Raw genomic sequence first — 22,592 nt, forward strand, 5'->3', positions numbered from 1 at the left:
AGTGCCAAGTTCTTGTTGTCCCAGGTGCCAGGCAGGGCCCGAGCCGTCATACTAAGGAGCCCAGTCCTCCCTGGTGATTGATGGCTTCCTGAGTCATTTGTAAACTACGTCTAGGCATAAATTTCTCTGGATTTCTGGCTCCCCAAAAGCAGCTACGCTGCTTCCATTTCTCAAGTCTGGCCTCTGAGCTTCAGCCCTCTCTTCTCTATCCCCTGAGCCCTCATTTCTAGACAGCCAGGTCCTGCTTTTCTTCGTTTTGTTCTCCTCCTCTGGCCCTCTCAGGTTTAGACTCAGAGATACCTGTGACAGCAGAAAGCCTTCACTTTAATGAGTCGCAGTGTGGACACCTCTGGGGGCTCTTTCTGGTCAGGGCTCTCTGATGTCAGGGCAGGGAACACCCTCCACCTCACCAAGAACAGCCCATACCTGAGCTCATTCCTCAGAGATTTCGGTCTCCTGATGGACGACCACCTTGGTCACTGACATGTCTGGGTGCTGCTCCTTCGCCTCCTTGATGGCCTGGACGAGGACCTGAGGAAGACAGAAACCGTGCCCCTGAGGCAGAAAGCAGCCTGACTGGTGAAGGAAGGCAGGGGTCTCAGGATAGCATTTCTCTGGCAAATTCAATCTTTCTGTCTGCAGTACGAAGGCCGCACTTAGGCTAAGCGAGTTGATAATACCCTTCCATCCCCGATCCTGCAGAGGAAGGCTCCGAGACACAGAGACAGTGAAGGCCAGAGCTGTCTTTAAGGAATCACAAACAGACGTCAGGGGTGACACCTGCCTGCTGGGGGGCTCTGGGAGGATTCACTCAAGAACTGAGTCTGAAGGACAAAGCAAAATCTGTGTTCCGGGAAATTCAGAACGGAAGAGGGAAATAAAGAAGCATGCTACAAAAAAGACGAGATCTCTTCGGCTACTGGAGAGGGAAATAAACAAGGAAGAGTGGGATGGCCTATTATATGCCATTCGTTGGCCTAAGCACATTATTATTATTATTATTATTATTATTATTATTATTATTATATAATCTTCATTTTTAAATTTTAATTTTTTAAAGATTTTATTTATTTGACAGAAAGAGCACAAGTAAGGGGAGCAGCCAAGGGACAGGGGAGCCTGATATGGGGTTCAATCCCAGGACTCTGGGATCATGACCTGAGCTGAAGGCAGATGCTTCACCAACTGAACCACCCAGGCGCCCCTATATACTTAATCTTCAGAACAACTAAATGAATTAGGGTAGTAGCACTGTTTCCACTTTTTAAAAAATTTATTCATTTGTCAGAGAGAGCACAAACAGGCAGAGCAGCAGGCAGAGGCAGAGAGAGAAGCAGGCTTCCTGCTGAGTAAGGAGGCTGATGTGGAACTCAATCCCAGGACCCTGGGATCATGACCCAGGCTGAAGGCAGCCGCTTAACTGACTGAGCCACCCAGGCATAGTCCCTCACCCCCCCGCCCTTTTTTTTTAAGATTATCTATTTATTTGACAGACAGAGATCACAGGTAGGCAGAGAGGCAGGCAGAGAGAGGAAGGGAAGCAGGCTCCCTACTGAGCAGAGAGCCCGATGTGGGGCTCGATCCCAGGACCCTGGGATCATGACCTGAGCTGAAGGCACCTCCACGTTTTTTTTAAAGTAAACTCTGCACGGGTGTGGGGCTCAAACTCATGACCCCGAGATCAAAAATTGCAGGCTCCACTGACTGAGACAGCCAGGTACCCCTCATTGTTTCCATTTTATAGGCAAGGAAACTGAGGTTCAGTGGGTAAATAAAGAGGTTAATGTTTCACAGCTTGTAAGTAATGCAGCAGGGATTTTTGCTCAAATCTATAAGGCTTTCTTCTTCACTACACTGTCCTGTAGTTTCGGGGAGACCCTGTACTAGCATCTGGAGGAGTTTCAATAATTTTAGGAAAGCTAAATGATGCCTAGGGAAAGTCAGAGCAAGGACATCACTTATCTCATTGCATGGCAAGTCTCTGAGCCTCCAGCTCACAGAACCAAGTTGGAAGAATCTTTGCGAATGGTGACATGGGGATTCTCAAGATGCCCTTCCATCAAGAAAGACACTGGCTAGATCTGACCACCTGACAGCTGACCCTGGCTCTTAAGAACTACCTCTAAGAGGAACAAGCAAAGAAGGGAAACTCTCTTGGTCTCTCGGCTCCATGAAAGCCATTCTTAAAACTGCTTCCCCTTGGGGCGCCTGGGTGGCTGAGTTGTTAAGCGTCTGCCTTCAGTTCAGGTCATGATCCCAGGGTCCTGGGATCAAGCCTCGTATCAGGCTCCCTGCTCAGTGGGAAGCCTGCTTCTCCCTCTCCCACTCCCCCTGCTTGTGTTCCCTCTCTTGTTTTATCTCTCTTTGTCCAATAAATAAATAAAATCTTAAAAACAAAACAAAACAAAAAAACCTTGCTACCTCTTTATAGCCCTGGTCATTGTCCCTGATCCTTTTTGCGCAACACACCTGCTCATGAGTCAAGGTCTTACACCTTTCTCTCAATGAAAGCCTGCACCACATGATTTCTTGCTTAAAGTGCGTCCCCACCCATCCAGAGTACACCACATATAGCCTTCCTGTAGACCTCACACCCAGGAGAACTGAGGGACACAGGAGCATCTCTCTGAGCTATCATGTGTGTTTGTCACAACCACCCTGAAAGAAACTTATGATTATCTTAATTTTACAGGTGGCAAAACTATAGCTCAGAGAAGTAAAATAACTTGCTCAAGGGCACACGACCAATAAGTTGTGGAATCTAGAGTCAACCCAAGGCTGTGTCACTCCAAACCCAAACACCTTCCGGTCCCTATGGCCCTTGCTGTCTAGCACCAACTGAGCACACAGCAGGGGCTCAGATCGACCCCACCAAGGAGGTGGGCGCAGGCTGGTAGCACAGCAGGATCTACTGAGCTGGGGCCAAGAGGCTGCAAGGCCTCCCACTTGGGCTTTGCAGCCTTGTTGCCGGGACCCTGAGCCTGCATTCCTAGCAGGGAGTCTCAGCCTTGCTACCAAGGGAACTGCCAGCAGTGAGGCTCAGGTTTCTTTTCTTTTTTTTTTTTTTTAAGGCACTCAACATATCAGCATAAAGGCCGTGGAATTATTGCTCCAGCACTGCTGTCAATGATTCCAGAAGCATTTGCATGCAGTCCCTTCCACCCCCTCTTCTCTGCAGCTTTACTGTTCTAACCTCACCCAGCAGAGAACTGGGAGCATTAATTCTGACCTTATTATTTGCTAATTGCTTGCAGCACACAATTAGCACCTAATTAATATAGAAACATAGAGTTTTAGTGCTCAGAAGGGCCCAGAAATTACCTAGATCAACCTACTCTCTTTTAAGGGACAAAAAAGAATCAGAGGTAGTGTGGTTTGCCCAAGGTCACACAGTAAGTTAGCGACAGATCTAGGACAGGCTTGAAGTCAAGACTCCTGTTTGCATGCAGTCCACCTCACTCTGCTTCCCTCGCCTCCTCTGCCCTACAGCCCTCTGCAGGCAAGGCTCACCCCTTCCCTCTGTCTTGCTATCTTCTTCCGTCCCCAGCACAGGTTTTAAGTGCACACTATCCGCTGGACAGCAACAGCTCCGCCCACCCAGAGCCTACCATGTACCTCACACCACACAGCCCGTTTCCCACGATTCTCATAACAACTTAGAGAGAAAGTTGCCATAATGCCCATCTTAAAGATAGGGAAATCGAGGCCTAGGAAGTTAAGAGCTAGAATATGGGGAGACCTAGGATTTGAACCCAAGCCCTTTGAGTCTAAGGCCTATTTTCTTTCTATTACACTTCACGCTTCCCCCACCTACAGCCCCCATCCCACAGGCCTCCATGGTCTGATTCCCTTCGCCCTCCCCATTTAGGTGTTAGAGTAGCCCAGGGGGTTTCTGGGGATGAAGCTGGCAGAGGCACCTTCTAAAAGCCAACTCCTGTATCCATCCCTCTTCCTGCCCAGGGACCCATGCTAAATCCGTGCTCCTCGGCAGTCTCACCTGGTCGTGGTCAATATCGGCATCTCCCGTGATCACGATTCTCTTCTCAATCCGGGTCTCTGAAATCCCACCTTTTACGGTCTGAAACCAAACAGAGGAGGTCACATGAGAAAGAAAGGAAAACAAACGGTAAAAAATTATTCCAAAAGCTCTACTTCAAAATTTCATCTGCTGCTGGGTACTGTGTAGAACCACATTCTTACCCACTTGTCCAAATTCTTGGCTGTGCCTGCTAAAATGAGCACACCTCTACTCCTGCAGATTGCTAAAATCTTTAATAAGCAAAACGGAAAGCCACAAATCTCTATTTATTTTTTCCTTTTTCTTCCTCCTAAACATCACAGAAATTCAGTGAGTAAACAAAACAGGTGTTTCTTTTTGCTCATTTCCTGTACATTTGATTATTTTCAAGAGGAAATTGGGAAGACTGTGAACAAAAATGTCACACAGCTTGAAACTGGGCTCTTTTTTTTTTTTTTTAAGATTTTATTTATTTATTTATTTGACAGACAGAGACCACAAATAGGCAAAGATGCCGGCAGAGAGAGGAGGAAGCAGGCTCCCCGCTAAGCAGAGAGCCCGATGCGGGGCTCGATCCCAGGACCCCGGGATCATGAGTTGAGCCGAAGGCAGAGGCCTTAACCCACTGAGCCACCCAGGCGCCCCGAAACTGGGCTCTTTATTTTCAAGAACTTTCATATCACTGATATCAAAAGATCCTTAAATAATCCCCTCAGGGCGGGTAGGTTTCCCTAATTGACAGATGAGGATAACCAAGGTCTAGACACATTAAGTAACCAGCTCCTAATTATCTGTATATTGATAACAGAGCTTGGTCAGAAATCAAGGTTTCTTACTTACAAGAAAATAGATTTCCCCCAGTGCTGCAGCAAACATGGACTGTCTCTGATTTCCAGGGAGTAGTTCCAATTTTAGATAATTTTTCCTGCTTGTTCCCATAAACAATATTCTAATAATTCCAGTATTTCAGCATGCAAACTATAGTTCTCCTGGCCTTGATACTAGACATTATAAAAACTCTTTCTTTTTAAAGATTTTATTTATTTGACAGACAGGCACATAGCAAGAGAAGGAACACAAGCAGGGGGAGAGGGAGAGGGAGAAGCAGCCTCCCTGCCAACCAGGGAGCCCAATGTGGGGCCTGACCCCAGAATCCTGGGATCATGACCTGAGCTGAAGGCAGCCGCTTAACCAACTGAGCCACCCAGGCGCCCCAATATAAAAACTCCCGAGTTCTGATTTTTGACTTAGAAACTATGGTTGTATAATAATACCAATGACACCTGTCCTTAAACTGACTTTTTCAACTTACCTTCACAGTCAGATAGGGGAGTGACCAGAGAGACAGGAGGATGTGTAGAGAACAACCACACATGGCTTTATGAGACTACTAACTAGGCAAGGGTGCCCCCAGGGTCCCCCTAGCTTTACTGCTGGGGAAGCAGCAGGGCTTTTCCACCTGTGACAGTTGGAATCATTTGGCTCAGTAGGGATGGAGCTGAAAACCCTTGCTTCTAGACCAGGGTCCTTGTTGCAGAGAGGGAGCAAACTCGGCATGCCACTGAATTCCAGAAGGAAGTTCTAACTGGTCTGTTACCTTGGTAATCTGAGTTGTGGTTGTGCTGCTTGTGGTCTCAGATGTGATGGTCTGAGCTGTCAGCAGGACTCCTGGGTCCAAGTCCCCATTGCTGTCATCAGTCTGCAGAAAAAAAATGCAACTCATCACCATGCCTCTCAGGAAGCCTATGGGCAAATGTGGTAGGAGGCGGCTTCACTCTTCAGCTGTACATTCTAAAGCAAAAACCTGATTCCCTTACAGCGATCACTTCATAAAGAAAACAATCCCCTGGCAGCAAGCCTCCTAAGAATGCTGGATGGGGTCAGTTTCCCTACCACAAGGTCAATGACAGAAGCGGGTCAGAAAGGGGAGGCAGGACTACAGCCACAGGTCCAACAGGAGTGGCAATGGCTACCCACGCGTGTACAACATTTTAGAGTTCACAATGGCCTTTCAAAACACTGTCTTTTTTGATGCCCACACAAGCCCTGTGTAATAATTAGTAAAGGCAGAAACTGATTAGCACTCCCTGGTAAGAAAACTCAGGCCCAGAGAAGGCAGATGACTTGCTCAAGGACTCAAAACTTGTAAGTAGAAGTTGTCCACTCTACAAACCAGAAACTCTTTACACACCACCCAAGGCAGGAAAAGTATGAACTCTTGTGTGCTAAGGCGTGGGTAGGTTTTGAATCATAGGGTGGAACTTTCCAGAAAGGACCGGGAAATGTCCTTGCCAGGGCTCAAGGGGCCAGGGAATCTTAGGTTGTCTTCTTTGAAGACTGAGAGGAGAGCCTGGAACCAAGGAGGTAGGAAATGTCCCTTTAAGACAACACCATGGAGGAAACCTACATGATACTCTCAGTGACATTTCTGACAACAAAACTATTACTGAATGGACTATCCTGATTAGGGAGTATTTTAAAGTATTTAGAATGCTGGGCTTTGCAACTAATCTATACAGAGAACAAGGGCTGGGGTGACTTCCTGTTCCTCTAGAGGTTGCCATATTATGACCAAAACGATTGTATAATGATCAGGCTGAGAATGGACATTAGCAAAAAGGAAGAGAGATGGTTATCAGCAGCCACTAGGCTGGTAGCAGGATTCAGAGCTGCTGACAGTCCCATGACTGGGAGGGAAACAGAATTAGAGTAGGAGGATGGGGGCTGCCCAGCACCAATGTGCTGGCTAGAATATATGACCGGTTGGTTCCGGGATTGTACACAGGCTCAGAAGAAATTTAGAGAATTGTAGTTCTTTTCAAAAAGAACCTGCAGTTAAAAAAGTGTTACATTACTATCTTTTCCTACCCTCTTTATAAAGTCATCTGTATTATAAGCAGAGGCTTCCAAACTTATTCTGAGCAGAACCACATTTCACTGAGGCAAAATGTTACAATATGTGGGGGTGGGAGATAGGAGGAGCAGAAGAGAATTAGGAAGAAAAGATTCTCTGGCTGAGTTCCTTTCCAGGTAAGAATCTAGACCAAAGAGAGGAGACAGGATGGGGACACCAAAGCCTTACATGCATGCTAGCATCACGACAGCTAGATGACTGGCAAGTTCACTAACACTTTCTTCAGTGAAGACCCACCTATCTACTTTAGATTCAAACTCAAGGAATCTTTATTGTACTCCTACTATGTGCCAAGCACAGGATGCAACTCAATTCTACCTCCCAATATCTGAAGTGGGTACTATTACTATCCTTGCTGTAGAGTTGGTCCAGAGAAGTTAAATAATTGGTCAAGGCTCTATAGCTAATCAGTGTTTGAACTAGAATTTAGGGCAAGACAATTCTTGTCTGAAGACGGAGGTTTGGGTCCCAGCTCAGACATAAGTAGCGATGGGCTCCTGGGCGAGCCCTTCTGACTCTCTGAGCTTTAGTCCTCTCACTTGTAACAGCCAGTTCTGTAATTCGGCCCTGCCCCCACTGTGGCATTGTTGTGAAGATCTAAACAGTCTGTAGAAGTAAAAGTACTTTCTACATCATTATAAGAATATAAATTTGGGGTGCCTGGGTTACTCAGTGAGTTAAACCTCTGCTTTCGGCTCAGGTCACGATCTCAGTGTCCTGGAATCGAGTCCTGCATTGGGTTCTCTGCTTGGCGGGGAGCCTGCTTCCTCCTCTCTCTCTCTGCCTGCCTCTCTGCCTACTTGTGATTTCTCTCTGTCAAATAAATAAATAAAATCTTGGAAAAAAAAAAAAGAAAAGAAATTTGTGTGCCAGGAGGGCTAAACCTTTTTGAAGAGCTCCACCTCTACTAAAATGCGGAGTCTATCATATTTCCCTACCTCCCACTGACTCCCTTATTCCCTGCTGTCTCTGAAGAAGTGGAAAATGGACGAGATGTTGTTATGATTTCTGACTTACACTCTTCCCACATGTGAACTCTCTTCTTTGACCCTGTAACCAATATTTCCTCAAAATGATGCTGTGGCTTTGACAGTTGTTTATAAAGTTAAACATCCATTTATCCTAGGGCCCAGCAATTTCACTCTTAGGTGTTTACCCAAGATAAGTGAAAACACGTGTCTACAATGACTTGCACATGAATGTTCACAGAAGCTTTATTCACATTTGCTCCAAACGGAACCAGCTCAAGTGTCCATCAACAAAGGAAAGGATAAACAAATGGTGTTACACTCATATAATGGGATACTAGTCAACAACAATAAAAAAGTAAACTACAGATTCTTATAACTTGGATGAGTCTAAGAAAAACATGTTGGGACACAAAAGTGTACTACTGGATACTTCCACATATATGGCGTCCAAGAACAGGCAAACCTAAGCTGTGGTTATGGAAATCAAAGCAGTGGCTGCCTGGAGGGGCAGAGAGTAACTAGAATAAGGCTACGAAGAAAGTTTCAGGGGCAATGGAAGTTATCCCAAATGTGTGTTGGTTACACAGGTATATACAAATGTGTCAAAATCAATCAAATGGGGGGGACCTGGGTGACTCGGTTAAGTGTCTGCTTTGGGCTCAGGTCATGACGCAGGGTCCCGGGATTGAGCCCCAGGTGGGACTCCCTGCTCTGTGGAGAGCCTGCTTCTCCCTCTCCCTCTACCTAGTGCTCCACCTGCTTAAAATCTTAAAAAAAAAAAAAAAAAAAAGTAGGCATCACTTAAAAAAAGTCAATCAAATGGAATACTTAAAAACTACACATCCCCGTATATAGATAAGCTTTACCTCAAGCATGCACACACGCACATATACACAAACAGTAAAATCCTGTTCTGGCTCCCTGTCTCCTCTCACACGTTCCCCAAAGTATGGGAACTGTAGAATAACTTAAAAAAAAAAAAAAAGTTCCTGGGCTAACCTGTTTGGCAAGATAATAAAAACAGGAGCAGAAATAGTTATAGGTAAATAAATCACAATAGCAAATAACTGTCTGGTGTTTGTTATATGCCAGGCACATTTTTCTAGACCTCATTTACACCATACTGCACTGCACCTTTTTATTTACCAGTTTATCCTACAGATTATTCCCATCAGAGGCTTTTCACAGCTGTTTAGAATTACCTTCATTGGATGTACCACAGTTTATCTAACTTGTTCCCTGTGATGGACATTTAGTTTGTTTCCATGGTGGTGACAACTTAATTTGAAATGCACATTAGCTTATTCCTTGCAACAACCCTATGGAGTGGAACTATCATTGGTCTCATTTTACAAATGAGGACAATGAGGCACGGAGAGATTAACCTGATGGCACATCAGTAAATGATGGAGCTGGTTTGAACCCAGGAAATTCGATTCCAAAGTCAGTACTTTCTCTGCTATGCTCTACCATCTAGCATGAATAAGAAGTCATCGTGTGTATTTTGTTTGACTGTCTTAAGCCCCGTTAAAATGAACTAAGATATGAAACAACATAATACAGTCATAGCTACCATTTTTTAATACCTACTATATGCCAGGCAAATATTATCTTTATTTTAATAACCTTATAAAGTTATTTTTCAGAAGAGAAAACTAAGGTTCAAAGAGTTTAAGTGACTTGCAAAAGGTCACAGAACTAGCAAGTGTTGGAATTAAGATCACTGTCTAACTCCAAAGCCCACCTGATTTACCTACTACATCAAGCTTCTTCTACACTTCCCTGATACATGAGTACATTTTTTTAAAAAAGATTTTATTTATTTATTTGACAGACAGAGATCACAAGTAGGCAGAGAGGCAGGCGGGGGGGGGGGGCAGGCTCCCCGCTGAGCAGAGAGCCGGATGTGGGGCTTGATCCCAGGACCCTGGGGTCATGACCTGAGCCGAAGGCAGATGCTTTAACCCACTGAGCCACCCAGGTGCCCGCATGAGTACATTTTAAAACGACTGCCTCCTTTTCTCTTTTTTACAGGGTCTACACTCAAACCATGTGGGCTTTGGTAGGCAGCTTCGTCCTAACAACTTTCATGCATATGCTACAAAATTCACTTCAAAACTGAAATGTCAGTCTCCTTTCCACTCCTGACCACAGTCCTGGAGTCCCAGTCCCCTTCACCAGAGGCCAACACTGCTTTTTGGGTTTTCTTTTTGAGTACTCATTCGGAGATAATATATTCATGTACAAGCTTCCTCTTTCCCTCCTATAAACAGCGTATTACTACACCATATTCCACCATGCCTTTTTTTTTTTTAAGGATTTATTTATTTTAGAGAGAGAGAGGATGGGGAGGTGCAGAAGGAGAGGGAGGAAAAGAATCTCAAGCAGACTCCCCCCTCAGCACAGAGCCTGATGCAGGGTTCGATCTCACAATCCTATCACAACCTAAGCCGAAACCAAGAGTGGATGCCTAACTGACTGAGCCACCCAGGTGCCACCCCCCACTATGCTTTTTTATCTATTAATTTATCACATAGATTATTCCCATTAGAAGCTTTTTTAAAGAGCTGCACAGAATTATACTAACTGGGTATATCATCATTTGTTCAACCTGTTCCCTACTGATGGCGAGTTAGGTTGTTTCCATGGCGGTAACAATTTAGAGAGTTTCCTACCATATGAAAGTAATTCTTACATCCTCAGGTTAATGACGTGCACAACCTTAAAGTAATTTCCTATCCCTTCCTTCTTCAATCCCCTGTACTGCCAAGTCCTAGTCATTCGTTTTGGTCTCTCCTGCCCCAGCTCTTTCTTCTCATCTCCTCCAGGTGTCCCTTGGTTCTTTATAAGCATCTCCCCAGACTTGCTCTAGTCATATCCCTGACTCCAGGCATCACCTTACTTTAAAATATTCAGCACACAGCCTTAGGGATCATCTTCCAAAAATCACAGCCTCAGTGATGCTGCTTTCTTACCACTGCTAAAAAACACTTCAAGCAACCCCCCCTTATTTACCAAATGCCACACTCTAGACCACAAGAGAGACGGGAGTAGCATGCTAACAGTGACTTAGCATCTGTGAATGGACCAAACACTGTACAGACATCGTTCCACTAAATTCTCCCCCAGATCTTGCAATGGAGGATGATACTAGCCCCATTTTACAGCCAAAGAAACAGAGGGGAAAGAGATTACTGATTTGTTTCAAGTTATCCAGCTAGTTATGTGGTTGAGCTAGGATACAAGTTCCATTTGTCTAGTTGCAAAGCACATGTTTTTAATTGGCAAGGGATGCCGGTTCCTGAAAGGGTCCTCCAGTCCACGGTGTGAAGATGAGTCGTAAGGATTTAGGTGAAATCACTCAGCAGAGCTTCACATGGCTGCCTTGTTCCTGCCGTGCAGGCTCTGGCCAAAATGTGGCCTCCTCAGAGAGGATTTTCCTGACAACACTAGCCTCAGAGGAAGAGCCTTTCATATAATCTCAAATTGTCTAACTCTTCATCCAATTTTCATTTCTTTGGCCTAATACATAAATGCTCAACAAATACTGGCTTATATTTGCTTATCAGTTTATAGGGGGAAAACTTTTTCTAACTTTTGGATTCTATGAATTAAAAAAAGGAAAAAAAAAAAAACAATTCAACATAAAGCAACTCTTAACTCATTCAAATTACCAATAAGGAAGGAGAAATTTTACTGAAAGTAAACAAAATTTTTATTTAAACAAAAATTTTAAATGCCTAAATTCTTGTGATTTTAAATTTAATTATAATACATTTTAATAATTTTTAAAAATTATATATATTTATTTATTTTTTAAAGATTTTATTTATTCATTTGACAGACAGAGATCACAAATAGGCAGAGAGCCCAATGCGGGGCTTGATCCCAGGACCCTGAGACCATGACCTGAGCCAAAGGCAGAGGCTTTAACCCACTGAGCCACCCAGGCACCCCAATTTTTATTTATTTATTTATAAATTTTATTTTTAAGTAATCTCTACAACCAATGTGGACCTTGAACTGACAACCCCAAGATCAAGAGTTGCACACTCCTCCAACTGAGCCAATTACATGTTATACAATATAATATAATAAGTTATATTATAGCTGTTACTTATTTACACTTTCAGGCATGATGCTCAAGTCAAGTCCATACAGTGATGTATCTTATACAATCTTCATAATAAAATCATGAGGCAGGGGCCTTTGGCTCAGGTCATGATCCTGGGGTCCTGGGTTGATCCCCAAGTCAGGCTTCCTGCTCAGCAGGGAGTCGTCCCTCCCTCTGCTCATGCTTGTGCTCTAATAAATAAAATATTTTAAAATTTTTTTAAAAATTTGAATTAAATCATGAGGCCGATACTAACATCATGGACGGGGGTGGGTGGTGTTTGGAGGGCGGTAATCAAAGCTCAGAGACATTCAGTTACTGGTAGTAACTGGAGTAAGTGGAGGATCCGGAACTTGACCTCAGATTTGTGTGACCCAAAGCCCATGACTGCCTTCCCTCACTGAACTGGGGGGATATAAGCAGTTAGATGCAAGACAACTTTGCTTTCAATGAAGTAAGTACTTTGGGACATTCTCAGATCAGTAATCTCTTCTAAAAAGAATTACGCCAGAAAAGCCTAGTTTTATTTGCAGCAAATGATTAGAGACTCTGTAAAGAAAGAAGGTTATCTATTGTGTTTACTCCAGTCTTTGTTTCTGAAACAGCACATCATGTCCTACCTGGGCAGCCTCGTAAGTGATGGTCTTGGTCTCAGTGTGAACAATAGGGACATCTTTGGTTGGGATTTCACTTTTCACAGCGTTGGCAGTATCTGAGATGGTGACGGTCTGAGTCTTCACCAGGGGAGGCTGTGAAGCAGTAAAGAAACAGAGTTAGTTACCAGAGTCTTCGGAAGGCTGCGAAGAACTAATCTTCTGACATTGATCTGATCAAAGTGATAGCTCTAATCAAGCCAAGGGCTAGATCAATCTCTGCCCAAGCCTTGGAGACTATTCCAAGTAGCCTTGACAAGTGTCAAATCATGAGGGATATTAAAAAACAGCATTACTGTAATCATTTTCATATCCTTAATGGAAAGCTGTAAGATCAGACGGTTACGATCAGTGATATAAAACACTTTAGACTGACCTTCAGAATATGAAACTGTTTGCCAAATAGCAGTCACTTTTGTTTGTCCTTGTGACTGTGCCATTACAATTAGGAAAATCAGTCACATTTCCTCCACTAACTACAAATGGGACATGAAACAGCAATGGCACTGGAACACTTTATCCTGGAATTCATTAACTTCTTTCAAATCAATGTCAGACATTCGCTTTGGATTTATTGAGAAGGAACAGTATTTGGAAAACTGGAAAGAAAATCATCACTCCTACCACCACCTGGTGATTAATCTCAGAATTTCAGAAGAATGAACATTAGTGGAGTATCGAAGGCTTCTTGTCCATTAGCTCACCTTGCCAAAGACTACAAATCACCCTAAAACTACCAGTTGATTGTGATAAAGTTAAGTGGCCACCCACCTTAGCATAGGAGATTAGTGCCTGTGAGCATGGAAGCCCTTGTGAGTGGGGTCAGTGGGAGTGGTGGGCTGTACTATGTGGCTGCAATACAGAAATCATTATCTGGGGTCTGAAATCTCAAAAAAAAAAAAAAATCAGTTGCCTCTTCTAATGAAGAGTATTTGAAATTTTGAGCATGGCCTCAGAACACTAATGGCTCTTCACCATAAAAGTCTCAGAAATTCACCTCTGTATATGGCCCACACTTGAGCAAAGAAAAGAGGAACCCACTCACACCAGCTTCATAAAGATAAGCAGATGGAACTTACCCCCAAGAGTTTTAAGTCATCAGGGGTTAAAGCGTTTCTGGCCATGGAGTTAATTCCTCTGAATAAATTTATTTGTAATAATCAAGGGGTTTGATTTATTCTTTGATTCTGAAAAAAGCAGAGAGGTGACTGCCCTCACCACCACCACCACCGCCACCTCCACAGAGTAGATTCTGGCCCTCTCCCAGAGTGAGTCATTAGACCTGCATCACTGAATCGGTTACTACCTGGAAACTTCGAATGAGGCTGGGGAACTGGTTACCCACACGAGAGTCATGAAATGATCCATTTTGCTTTCCAAGTGGCTCTCCTGGTGTAACATGTTCTTCACTACTCTCTGCCTTTTTTTCACCAAGTTGCAGCTGAGAGGAAGCTGGCGATACTGAGAAGTTTAAGGCACTGTCCTGTTCCTCCATTCCTATACATTCCCCACTTGAGCCTCTCGGTATTTCCTTAACATCAAGATAGCCAGCTGCCCCCCGCTCCTTCTCTTCTGTCTCCTTGCTGCTTATGGACAGGGAGCCAAACTCAAAGCTTTGTGGAGACTCCGACGGGGTGGTCATTTGGCTCTTACTAGGAATTACTGAATGCTTGGGACCATCCCATTCAGAGTCAGGGTTGGTAGATGGCCCCTTTGCCACGGCAGCCGCCTCCTCTGTGCGAATGCCATTTATATTCTACAAATGAATGAACACATACAAAAGCAAGAAGGTTAGGAATAAGTAGGGAATACAGTGAACTCTGAGAATCAACAATGATTTTTAAGAGGTCTTGAAAATATCAGTATTAATATAAACCAAGAATCTTAGCTCCTGAGGTAGCCAAAAGGAACAACTGCTCTTCATTCATAAATATATTAGTGGTCTAAGCAGTTCCAACCTCATTATGGTCTTATTTCTATAACCCTGTTAACCTAAGAACTAATTTTGATATGCCTCACATAGTACCAAGCACTTTGTGTTACTATGATCTTCCATGTATAACACATAGTTTTCATACTTAAAGGAGTTACTTTACCATTCCTGAATACCTAACTTGTTACTATACACAGGGAACAATGCGATTTATGAGCCAATCAAACATCTTCTCCAGAAGCCTGATCAGGTTGCAAAATGTTTCATATCACCAAACCATAAATATCATACTAGGCCCTGATAGAGAGACTAAAGTCTCGACTTTGGAAGGCAGGGATTAAAACATCGAATACACCCAGAACAAACTTAATCCAACCACTGTCATGAAATTAAGTATCAAAAAAAGTGATTTCTTTGTAAACATAATAAAAGTGACCCAGCAGCTGAGACACACTTTTTTTTTTTTAAAGATTTTATTTATTTATTTATTTGACAGAGAGAAATCACAAGTAGATGGAGAGGCAGGCAGAGAGAGAGAAGGAAGCAGGCTACCTGCTGAGCAGAGAGCCCGACGCGGAACTCGATCCCAGGACCCTGAGATCATGACCTGAGCCGAAGGCAGCAGCTTAACCCACTGAGCCACCCAGGCGCCCCTGAGACACACTTTTTAAGAAGATTTTTTATTCATTTATTCAAGATAGAGCATACAAGCAGGGGAGAAGGGCAGAGGGAGAGGGAGAAGCAGACTCCCCACTGAGCAGAGAGCCCGATGGGGGGCTCTATCCCAGGACTCTGAGATCGTGTCCTAAAATGAAGGCAGATGCTTAACCAAATGAACCACCCAGGCACCCCAAGATATATTTCTTCACAGATGAATGACCTATTGCCATACCTAAGAAGTAAGTCCTGGAAACAGTTCCTTCCTGGATCAAGTATCTTACACCACAGAAAAAACAGACCTAAAATAAGTACTTCCAAGAGAATGTGGATGACAAGGTAACATCACCATGGATGGACATAAACCTAAAGTTTAAAGAAAGGTTCTATTAAGTAGAGGAGAAGGAATTCACATGAGTAAAAAAGGAATATGAGCCAGGTGAAAAACCAACAGGCTTAAGGAAGAAGCTAAATGTCAGGAAAGGTAAACACGTGCATGTGCTCACCAGAAAGCCACGTGGGCCTGAAATTTTGCCAAGATCAACTTCCCATATTACATACCACCTACGAACATACTAACAGAAAAGGGCTCTTTTCAAAAGGTATTCCTGGAATCAATGACACATGCTTGGATTGTACGTACACATATTACTGCTCAAATCACAAGACACGTATTCTTATTTTTTAAAAAATTGCTGCTGCTCCTAGACTTGCAAACCAACCTACATTGTGATGGATATAAACCAGTGCCCTATTAAGTCAAGCAAAGAGGTGCTGCACTCAAGAACTTCAGGCCATACTTCTAAGCCATCTTGAAACCATCAACTCAAGAACATCCCAGAGTGGTACAAGTTTAATTCAGATTAGGCAGGTCTTTCATGGACTGATTATGAAGATCACATGATCACACATGGCATGAAAAATGGGATTGAGAGAAAACAACAGAAACTGTCTTTGTCTGCAGACAAATCAGAGATACATAAAATATTCTTGCTAAGGATATGTGAATTTCCTCATACTTAAAATGAGAAAAATACCTGGTTTGACTCATGGGGTTCTGAAGATCAAAAAAACCAATATACGTGAAAGCACTTTGTAAATTCTAAAGTGCCATATAAAGGCACTTAATTCAACCAAAGTTCTGAGTACCTAGAATATGCCAGGACCTTATTTACTAGAATAAATTAGTTATTATTTACGCACTGTCTTACTTTCTAGGGCACTTTTCTCACCATTTCTTTTGAGTCAGACCAAGCTGTGAGCTGTTCAAAAATAGATCAGCTGGTAATAAACAAATAGACTCTCTCAAATTGTTATATGCTAGCTCTAACACTGTGAATAGCATATACAAACTCACTCACATGGAGAAAAACTTCACGGCTTTTCCAAATAATTTTGTCACAAGTGAGAGGGCTGATCTATAACCAGGAAAGTACCTAAGAAAATCAAGTTAAGAGCCAATTTTATACCAGTCTGCTCAAGTGATATGTGGTGGTCTGCCGTCAAGAAGCCATTTGTGAATTGAACATAGCTTAGGCCAGGAACACCTGGCCCAAAGTTGCCTACTGTTGAATAAAACTAGATCAAGCAATAATTTTTGTTTCAAAGCATGTGCAGAGGAGACCGCCGATAAAAGCTGCAGCCATAACATCACTTCAACAAATATTTTTTGACCACTTAATACATGTTAGTCACTGGAAAGAAAAGGAAAATTAATAACAGTTGGGTTAGATTATCACTTAGAGCATTCTCACATATGGTTAAATCGACCTTCCCAGTTGGCTCTGTTGTCCAGATCTGGACACAGCCAACTACTTACTGGACATCTTCCCAGCCATATGGAATGCAATATGCCCCAAGCTAAACTCATCTCTGCCGCCGCCTGGACCTGCCACCCCAACTTCCTCCATCATTTCTGTTATATTGGTAAACGGCACCATCATCCGTCCAGTCTTCCAAGCCAGAATCCTGAAATCATCTTCAATGCCTTCCTTATACTCATCCAACACCCACCGTGAATTACCACAAGTCATTTCCATTCCATTTTAATATTGCCCTTATCTATCTGTTTCTATTCCCACGTTTACTACCCTCATTCAGGCTCTTGTAATGCCTCACTTACTGCTAATGCCCTAAATAGTTTTTCTTCTTTGCTTTTTTCCTTCCTTCATTCTCATCTCAAACCTTATTTATTTATTTGACAGAGAGAGAGAGAGAGAGAGAGAACAAGAACACAAGCAGTAGGAGTGACAGAGGGAGAAGCAGACTTCCCGCTGAGCAGGGAGCCCGATGTGGGGTTCGATCCCAGGACCCTGGGATCATGACTGGAGCCAAAAGCAGACTCTTAACAACTGAGCCACCCAGGCGCCCCTCAAACTTTTCTTAAGCAGATCTTCTACTCTGCTGCTAATGTATTTCTTTCTATTTTTTTTTTTTTAAGATTTTATCTTTAGAGAGACAGTAAGAGAGAGAGAGAGCACGAGCCAGGGGAGGGGCAGAGGGAGAAGCAGACTCCCCACAGAGGTGGGTGCACCCCTCTCAGGGCTCAGTCCCAATCCCGGGACTCTGGGCTCATGACCTGAGCCACCCAGGCACCCCTAAAGTATTTATTTCTAAAATGAAACATCGAGAATTCCATTTTGCCGCTTAAAAGTCTTTAGTGGTTCTTCACTGCCTCTGGTTAAAGTTCAGACCCTTTAGTAAGACATAGAAAATAGTTTAAAATATGACTCCTACCTCTCTCTCCAGCTTTACCCTGCCACACCTCCACAGATACCCTTCTTTCCATTAATTCAGTTTCTAGAACAGCATGCTTTCTTTTGCCTCCCTGCCTTTGTAAATATTGTCAATATTGTTCCTTCTGCCTGAAAAGTCCACGCTCGGCTCAAGTGTCATTTCTGGAAGTTCCCCCCGACTACCTAGAGTATGCAGATACTGAATAGTATCTTTTGTTCCCATTGTACCTTGTCATTACTGGTTTAGTAATCCATCTTTCCTGTTAGACTGCGGGTTTCTTGTGTGTGGGGGGGGTGAGGGTGGGTAGTGGAGATAAGGATTTCTTATGTTACTTAGTTCTGTATCTCTCTTGTTCAGTTTTTGGCACATAATAGATGTTCAGTAAAAACTGAACATTGCTGAAAGTATATTCAATAAATCCAGGTGACTTGAGAAGTTCTGCTTGGCCTTGTGCTATTTAAAAACTGAAAAGGCACGTTTAAAGAGAACATACAAAGTGGGAGTGCCTGGACGGCTCAGTTGGTTAAGCATCTGACTCTTGACTTTGGCTCAGGTCATGATCTTGGTGTTGTGAGATCGAGCCCCTCATCAGTTGGGTGTGGTGCCTCTTTAAGATTCTCTCCCTTTCTCACTGTACCCCACCCCGCCACACACACACAAAAGGAAAGAATGTAAAAAGTGGTCCACTTGACCAGACCCACTCTCTCATCCAGGATTTTATCTCCTACATCAGTAAAGAGGAAAAGTGACATTATTCATGTTCACAACATGCCAGATAGTGCACTAGTCACCTTAATATGTTTCCTCACTTAATTTTTCACAACTTCACTATGAAGTAGTCACGACCTCTACTTTAGAGATAGAGATGAAGAAACAGAGAGGGTAAGCAACTCACAGCTAGTTAAGTGATGGAGCTAGGGTTTAAACTCAAGTTGGTTTCTCATTCTAAAGCCCATTTCTTCCATGGCAACAAAGTGTTTCAGGTAAGACCAGAGGACATGTCCTATTATGTTCAAAAGAATGCATCAAACCTTACTATACTTTTGAGAAGTACTGAGATTGTCTGAAGTCCTCTTAGTAGAATCTGATTTCAGTGTCCAGCACTATCCTTTTAAAAATAAGAAGGCTGTGGGGCACCTGGGTGGCTCAGTGGGTTAAGCCGCTGCCTTCGGCTCGGGTCATGATCTCAGGGTCCTGGGATCGAGTCCCGCATCGGGCTCTCTGCTTGGCGGGGAGTCTGCTTCCTCCTCTCTCTCTCTGCCTGCCTCTCTGCCTACTTGTGATCTCTCTGTCAAATAAATAAATAAAATCTAAAAAAAAATAAATAAATAAGAAGCCTGAAAGGCCAGAAAAGATGGAGGCAAAAAGAAGATACAAAGTCTCCATGACACAACTCCCAAACTTGGGCAAGTAATGGTAAGTGAGGAATGTTAACTGACAGCATTGTGCCTTTAACTAAGGCCATCAGGAAGGGCCACTGGATTATATAAGACTCTGCGCAACAGCATATACCAGATTGGCCTGGAAACTTTAAAGGAATCTTGTTAGGGTATGAACAAATATAGGACTGTGTCTGAACCTCCCACAGTAACTGACAAAATTGAGACGTAATGTGATTCAAAGGTGTTAATTCAGACGTTGCTTATCTGGACTGATGGGGGATCTAGAAGAAGAAAGATGCTACAACAGTAAGACCAGCTGCCTGTACAAAGTACAGCCAGCTTATCTAGTTGGTTTCAAGAACAGGAAAAGCAAGAATGTTAGACAAATATTTAATTGAGAATACTATTAGAAAGTTTTCAATTTTATTTAAAAAGTGAATGGTACCTGCTAAGTATGATAATTAAGTATTTTCTTTGGGTGGGGAAAATCCAAACATTTTTCTTTTTAATGGTTTTCTCTTGAAGAGTATTTAGTTAGAAGGATTATGTCTCAGGATCATCAAACCCTGGTAGGTATGTGCCCTTCCAAGTTATAAACTACCTCTTCCCTTGACTTAAAGATCCCAGACATCATTAAGAGCAGTGCCACTCCATTAAATGCAATCCAAAGACTTTTTCTCTTCAGGTTATTTTTGAAGCAAGGTATTTATAGCTCAGACGAATGAAAGAACCACAGTTATGCTTAAAAGACTATCTTATCCTATAAGAATCACAATGAAAATAAATCCTGAAAACTTTCCTAAAATTTTGCCACATAAGAAAAAATATATATACTTTTTTTTTTTCCTGGAGGGACCATATAGTAAGTTTTCCCACACACACTTGATCATCTGTTTCCTGCTTTAGTGAAGACTGATTTTACCTTTGGGTGGCAACAGAAAAGCAATTCCTTTCTGTATTAGAAGCGAGAAAAGAACCTGCTATTGTCTCATTTTATCTTTCTATATATTAAAATCCTGGGTATACAATAACGACCAAGTAAAGAACAGCAGTATCACTGCCACCTTGCCATGTGATTTCAGGGAACTACTTTCACCTCAGGACCATAATCAAATGTTGGAATGAGGGAAGAAGGCAAAAATGCTAACTTCAAAGACTATACCCTCCCCTTGGTAATGTGCTATGCTTTATTTCTTACCCATTTAAAAATATTTTCCTGTGTATAACTACACACATTAAGAAGATTTCAGTGCATATTAAAATATCAGTAGTAGTAGCAGAAGTGCAAATAAATTTTTTTAAGTACACTCCATGCCCAACGTGGGACTTGAATTCACAACCCGGAGATCAAGAGTCACATGCTCTACCGACTGAGCCAGGCAGGCACCCCAAGAACTGCAAATAACTTAATTTCTTTCTTTGTGTTTTTCTGTATTTCTTAACCTTTCTAAATGAGTATGCATTACTTTTGTTATAAAAATGTTATTTAATTATTTTCTTATGCAAGCTTTTGTATCTGGTTTCATAATGAAATAATCTACAAAACCTGAAGAATCTGGTAAACAATTTATAAAGTGCTGATAAATCCTTAATGTCCTCTAAACATTTAAAAACAGTTAAAAATAGGGACACTTGGGTGGCTCAGTTGGTTAAGCATCTGCCTTCGGCTCAGGTCATGATACCAGGGTCATGGGGTCAGGCACTGTGCCGAGCCCCTCGTGGAGCTCCCTGCTTCTCCCTCTCCTCCCCACTCATGCTCTCTCTCACTATCTCTCAGTCTCTCAAATAAATAAATAAAATCTAAAAAAAACCCGTTAAAATAATTTCCTAAAAGAAAAAGTAGTTAATAGAAAGAATGCTAAGTAATGTAAGTGATTGGTAACTAATATAAACATTCTCTTTTATATATATAATATAAAACCTTAGTAATTTATCAAGTGGATTTTGAAAGTCAAAGTCAATGACTGTGTACTTAATGTATCTGGGTGGAAAAGAAATAGCTCAACTTCAAGGTGTAGCTTCATTATATTTTGTTTAATGTCTTCTGATTTAAAAATGGCAGGACTAGTCTCAGGAATGTGAATAAAAATATGGTTGTATCTGTGATGTAATTCCTTACTAGATTTTCTTATTAGAGAACATAGCTCTGAAACCAGTAAAGACATGCAAAGAAAATTATCATTCTCCTGCCAGACATGATAGCAACTGGGAATATAAAATATTAAAGATCAAAGATTCCTAAAACTTGATCTGAACAGTAACTCTAGATTAAGTGATATATATACTACAAATCAACACTATCACACTTCAGTCGGAATGATTTATATTTTTCTTTCTTTCTTCTTCTTCTTCTTCTTCTTCTTCTTTTTTTTTTTTTGCCTGAGTGCCTTGCACCTCAGGCTTAAATCTTGTTTTATTGGAATCAAGTATAAAACATCAGAATGACTGAGCAAATTCAATAAATGGTTTAAAAGCCATCTCAGAAGAAAAACATCTTTTAGGTGATTTGGGGATAGATGAAAGAAAGAAGTGATCTGATCCTACGTACTTAGATTTAGTTGAAGATTTTGACAGTGATATGTACAGATGTTAGTTAAGTATATCTACACAAGATAAATATACCTTTTTTTAAAAAAAAAATCTATTTATTTATTTGACACAGAGAGAGAGATCACAAGTAGGCAGAGAGGCAGGCGGAGAGAGAGGAGGAAGCAGGCTCCCTGCTGAGCAGAGAGCCCAATGCAGGGCTCCATCCCAGGACCCTGAGACCATGACCTGAGCCGAAGGCAGAGGTTTTAACCCCTGAGCCACCCAGGTGCCCCAAGATAAATATATCTTATGGTGGTGGCAATGATGGAAGCTTGTGGAGAAGGCAACTTTTATTAATTAAACTCGAGAGCTGGTCTCGAGTTTAATTACTGTGTCTTGTTAATTTTTTGGTGCATTCGCAGGTATGATACTGTTACATTAAGCATCAAAATATGCCAGTCAATAATGTTATTGAGTCCATACTAGCAGAATTAGACAGCTGACAGAACAATTTTGAATGAAAGAAGAGAATAATCATGTTAGTTATAGAGATAACTTCTAATGAGAGCCTGGGAATCAGTATATGCTGAATTTTGAGTTTGCAAAGAAATGCCTTTCCCTAATATTTTATTCAATGTTTCCAAAGATCTATCTCTAAAATACTTATGAAAAATTTATCTTCATA

At 42.2% G+C, this 22,592-nt stretch overlaps 1 protein-coding gene across 16 annotated transcripts in view; it reads right to left on the reverse strand.

The window, feature by feature from the left end:
- EPB41 (erythrocyte membrane protein band 4.1) overlaps positions 1 to 22,592 on the reverse strand; it is a 197,691-nt gene that overhangs the window by 3,142 nt on the left and 171,957 nt on the right. For 8 of the 16 annotated variants that reach the window (XM_032360850.1, XM_032360847.1, XM_032360844.1 and 5 more), the window contains 4 exons: positions 12,638 to 12,766; positions 5,616 to 5,717; positions 3,998 to 4,078; positions 427 to 531 (listed from right to left, as the gene is read on the reverse strand). In XM_032360850.1, the coding sequence (XP_032216741.1) occupies positions 433 to 531; positions 3,998 to 4,078; positions 5,616 to 5,717; positions 12,638 to 12,766 (411 nt within the window). In that variant the 3' untranslated portion in view covers positions 427 to 432. Of the gene's footprint in view, positions 1 to 425; positions 532 to 3,997; positions 4,079 to 5,615; positions 5,718 to 12,637; positions 12,767 to 13,976; positions 14,427 to 22,592 lie in introns of those variants that run through there. The other 8 variants (XM_032360856.1, XM_032360839.1, XM_032360837.1 and 5 more) reach the window with 2 other exon arrangements.

This window comes from Mustela erminea, chromosome 10 (assembly GCF_009829155.1).
Source record: "Mustela erminea isolate mMusErm1 chromosome 10, mMusErm1.Pri, whole genome shotgun sequence".
Taxonomy (NCBI): domain Eukaryota; kingdom Metazoa; phylum Chordata; class Mammalia; order Carnivora; family Mustelidae; genus Mustela; species Mustela erminea.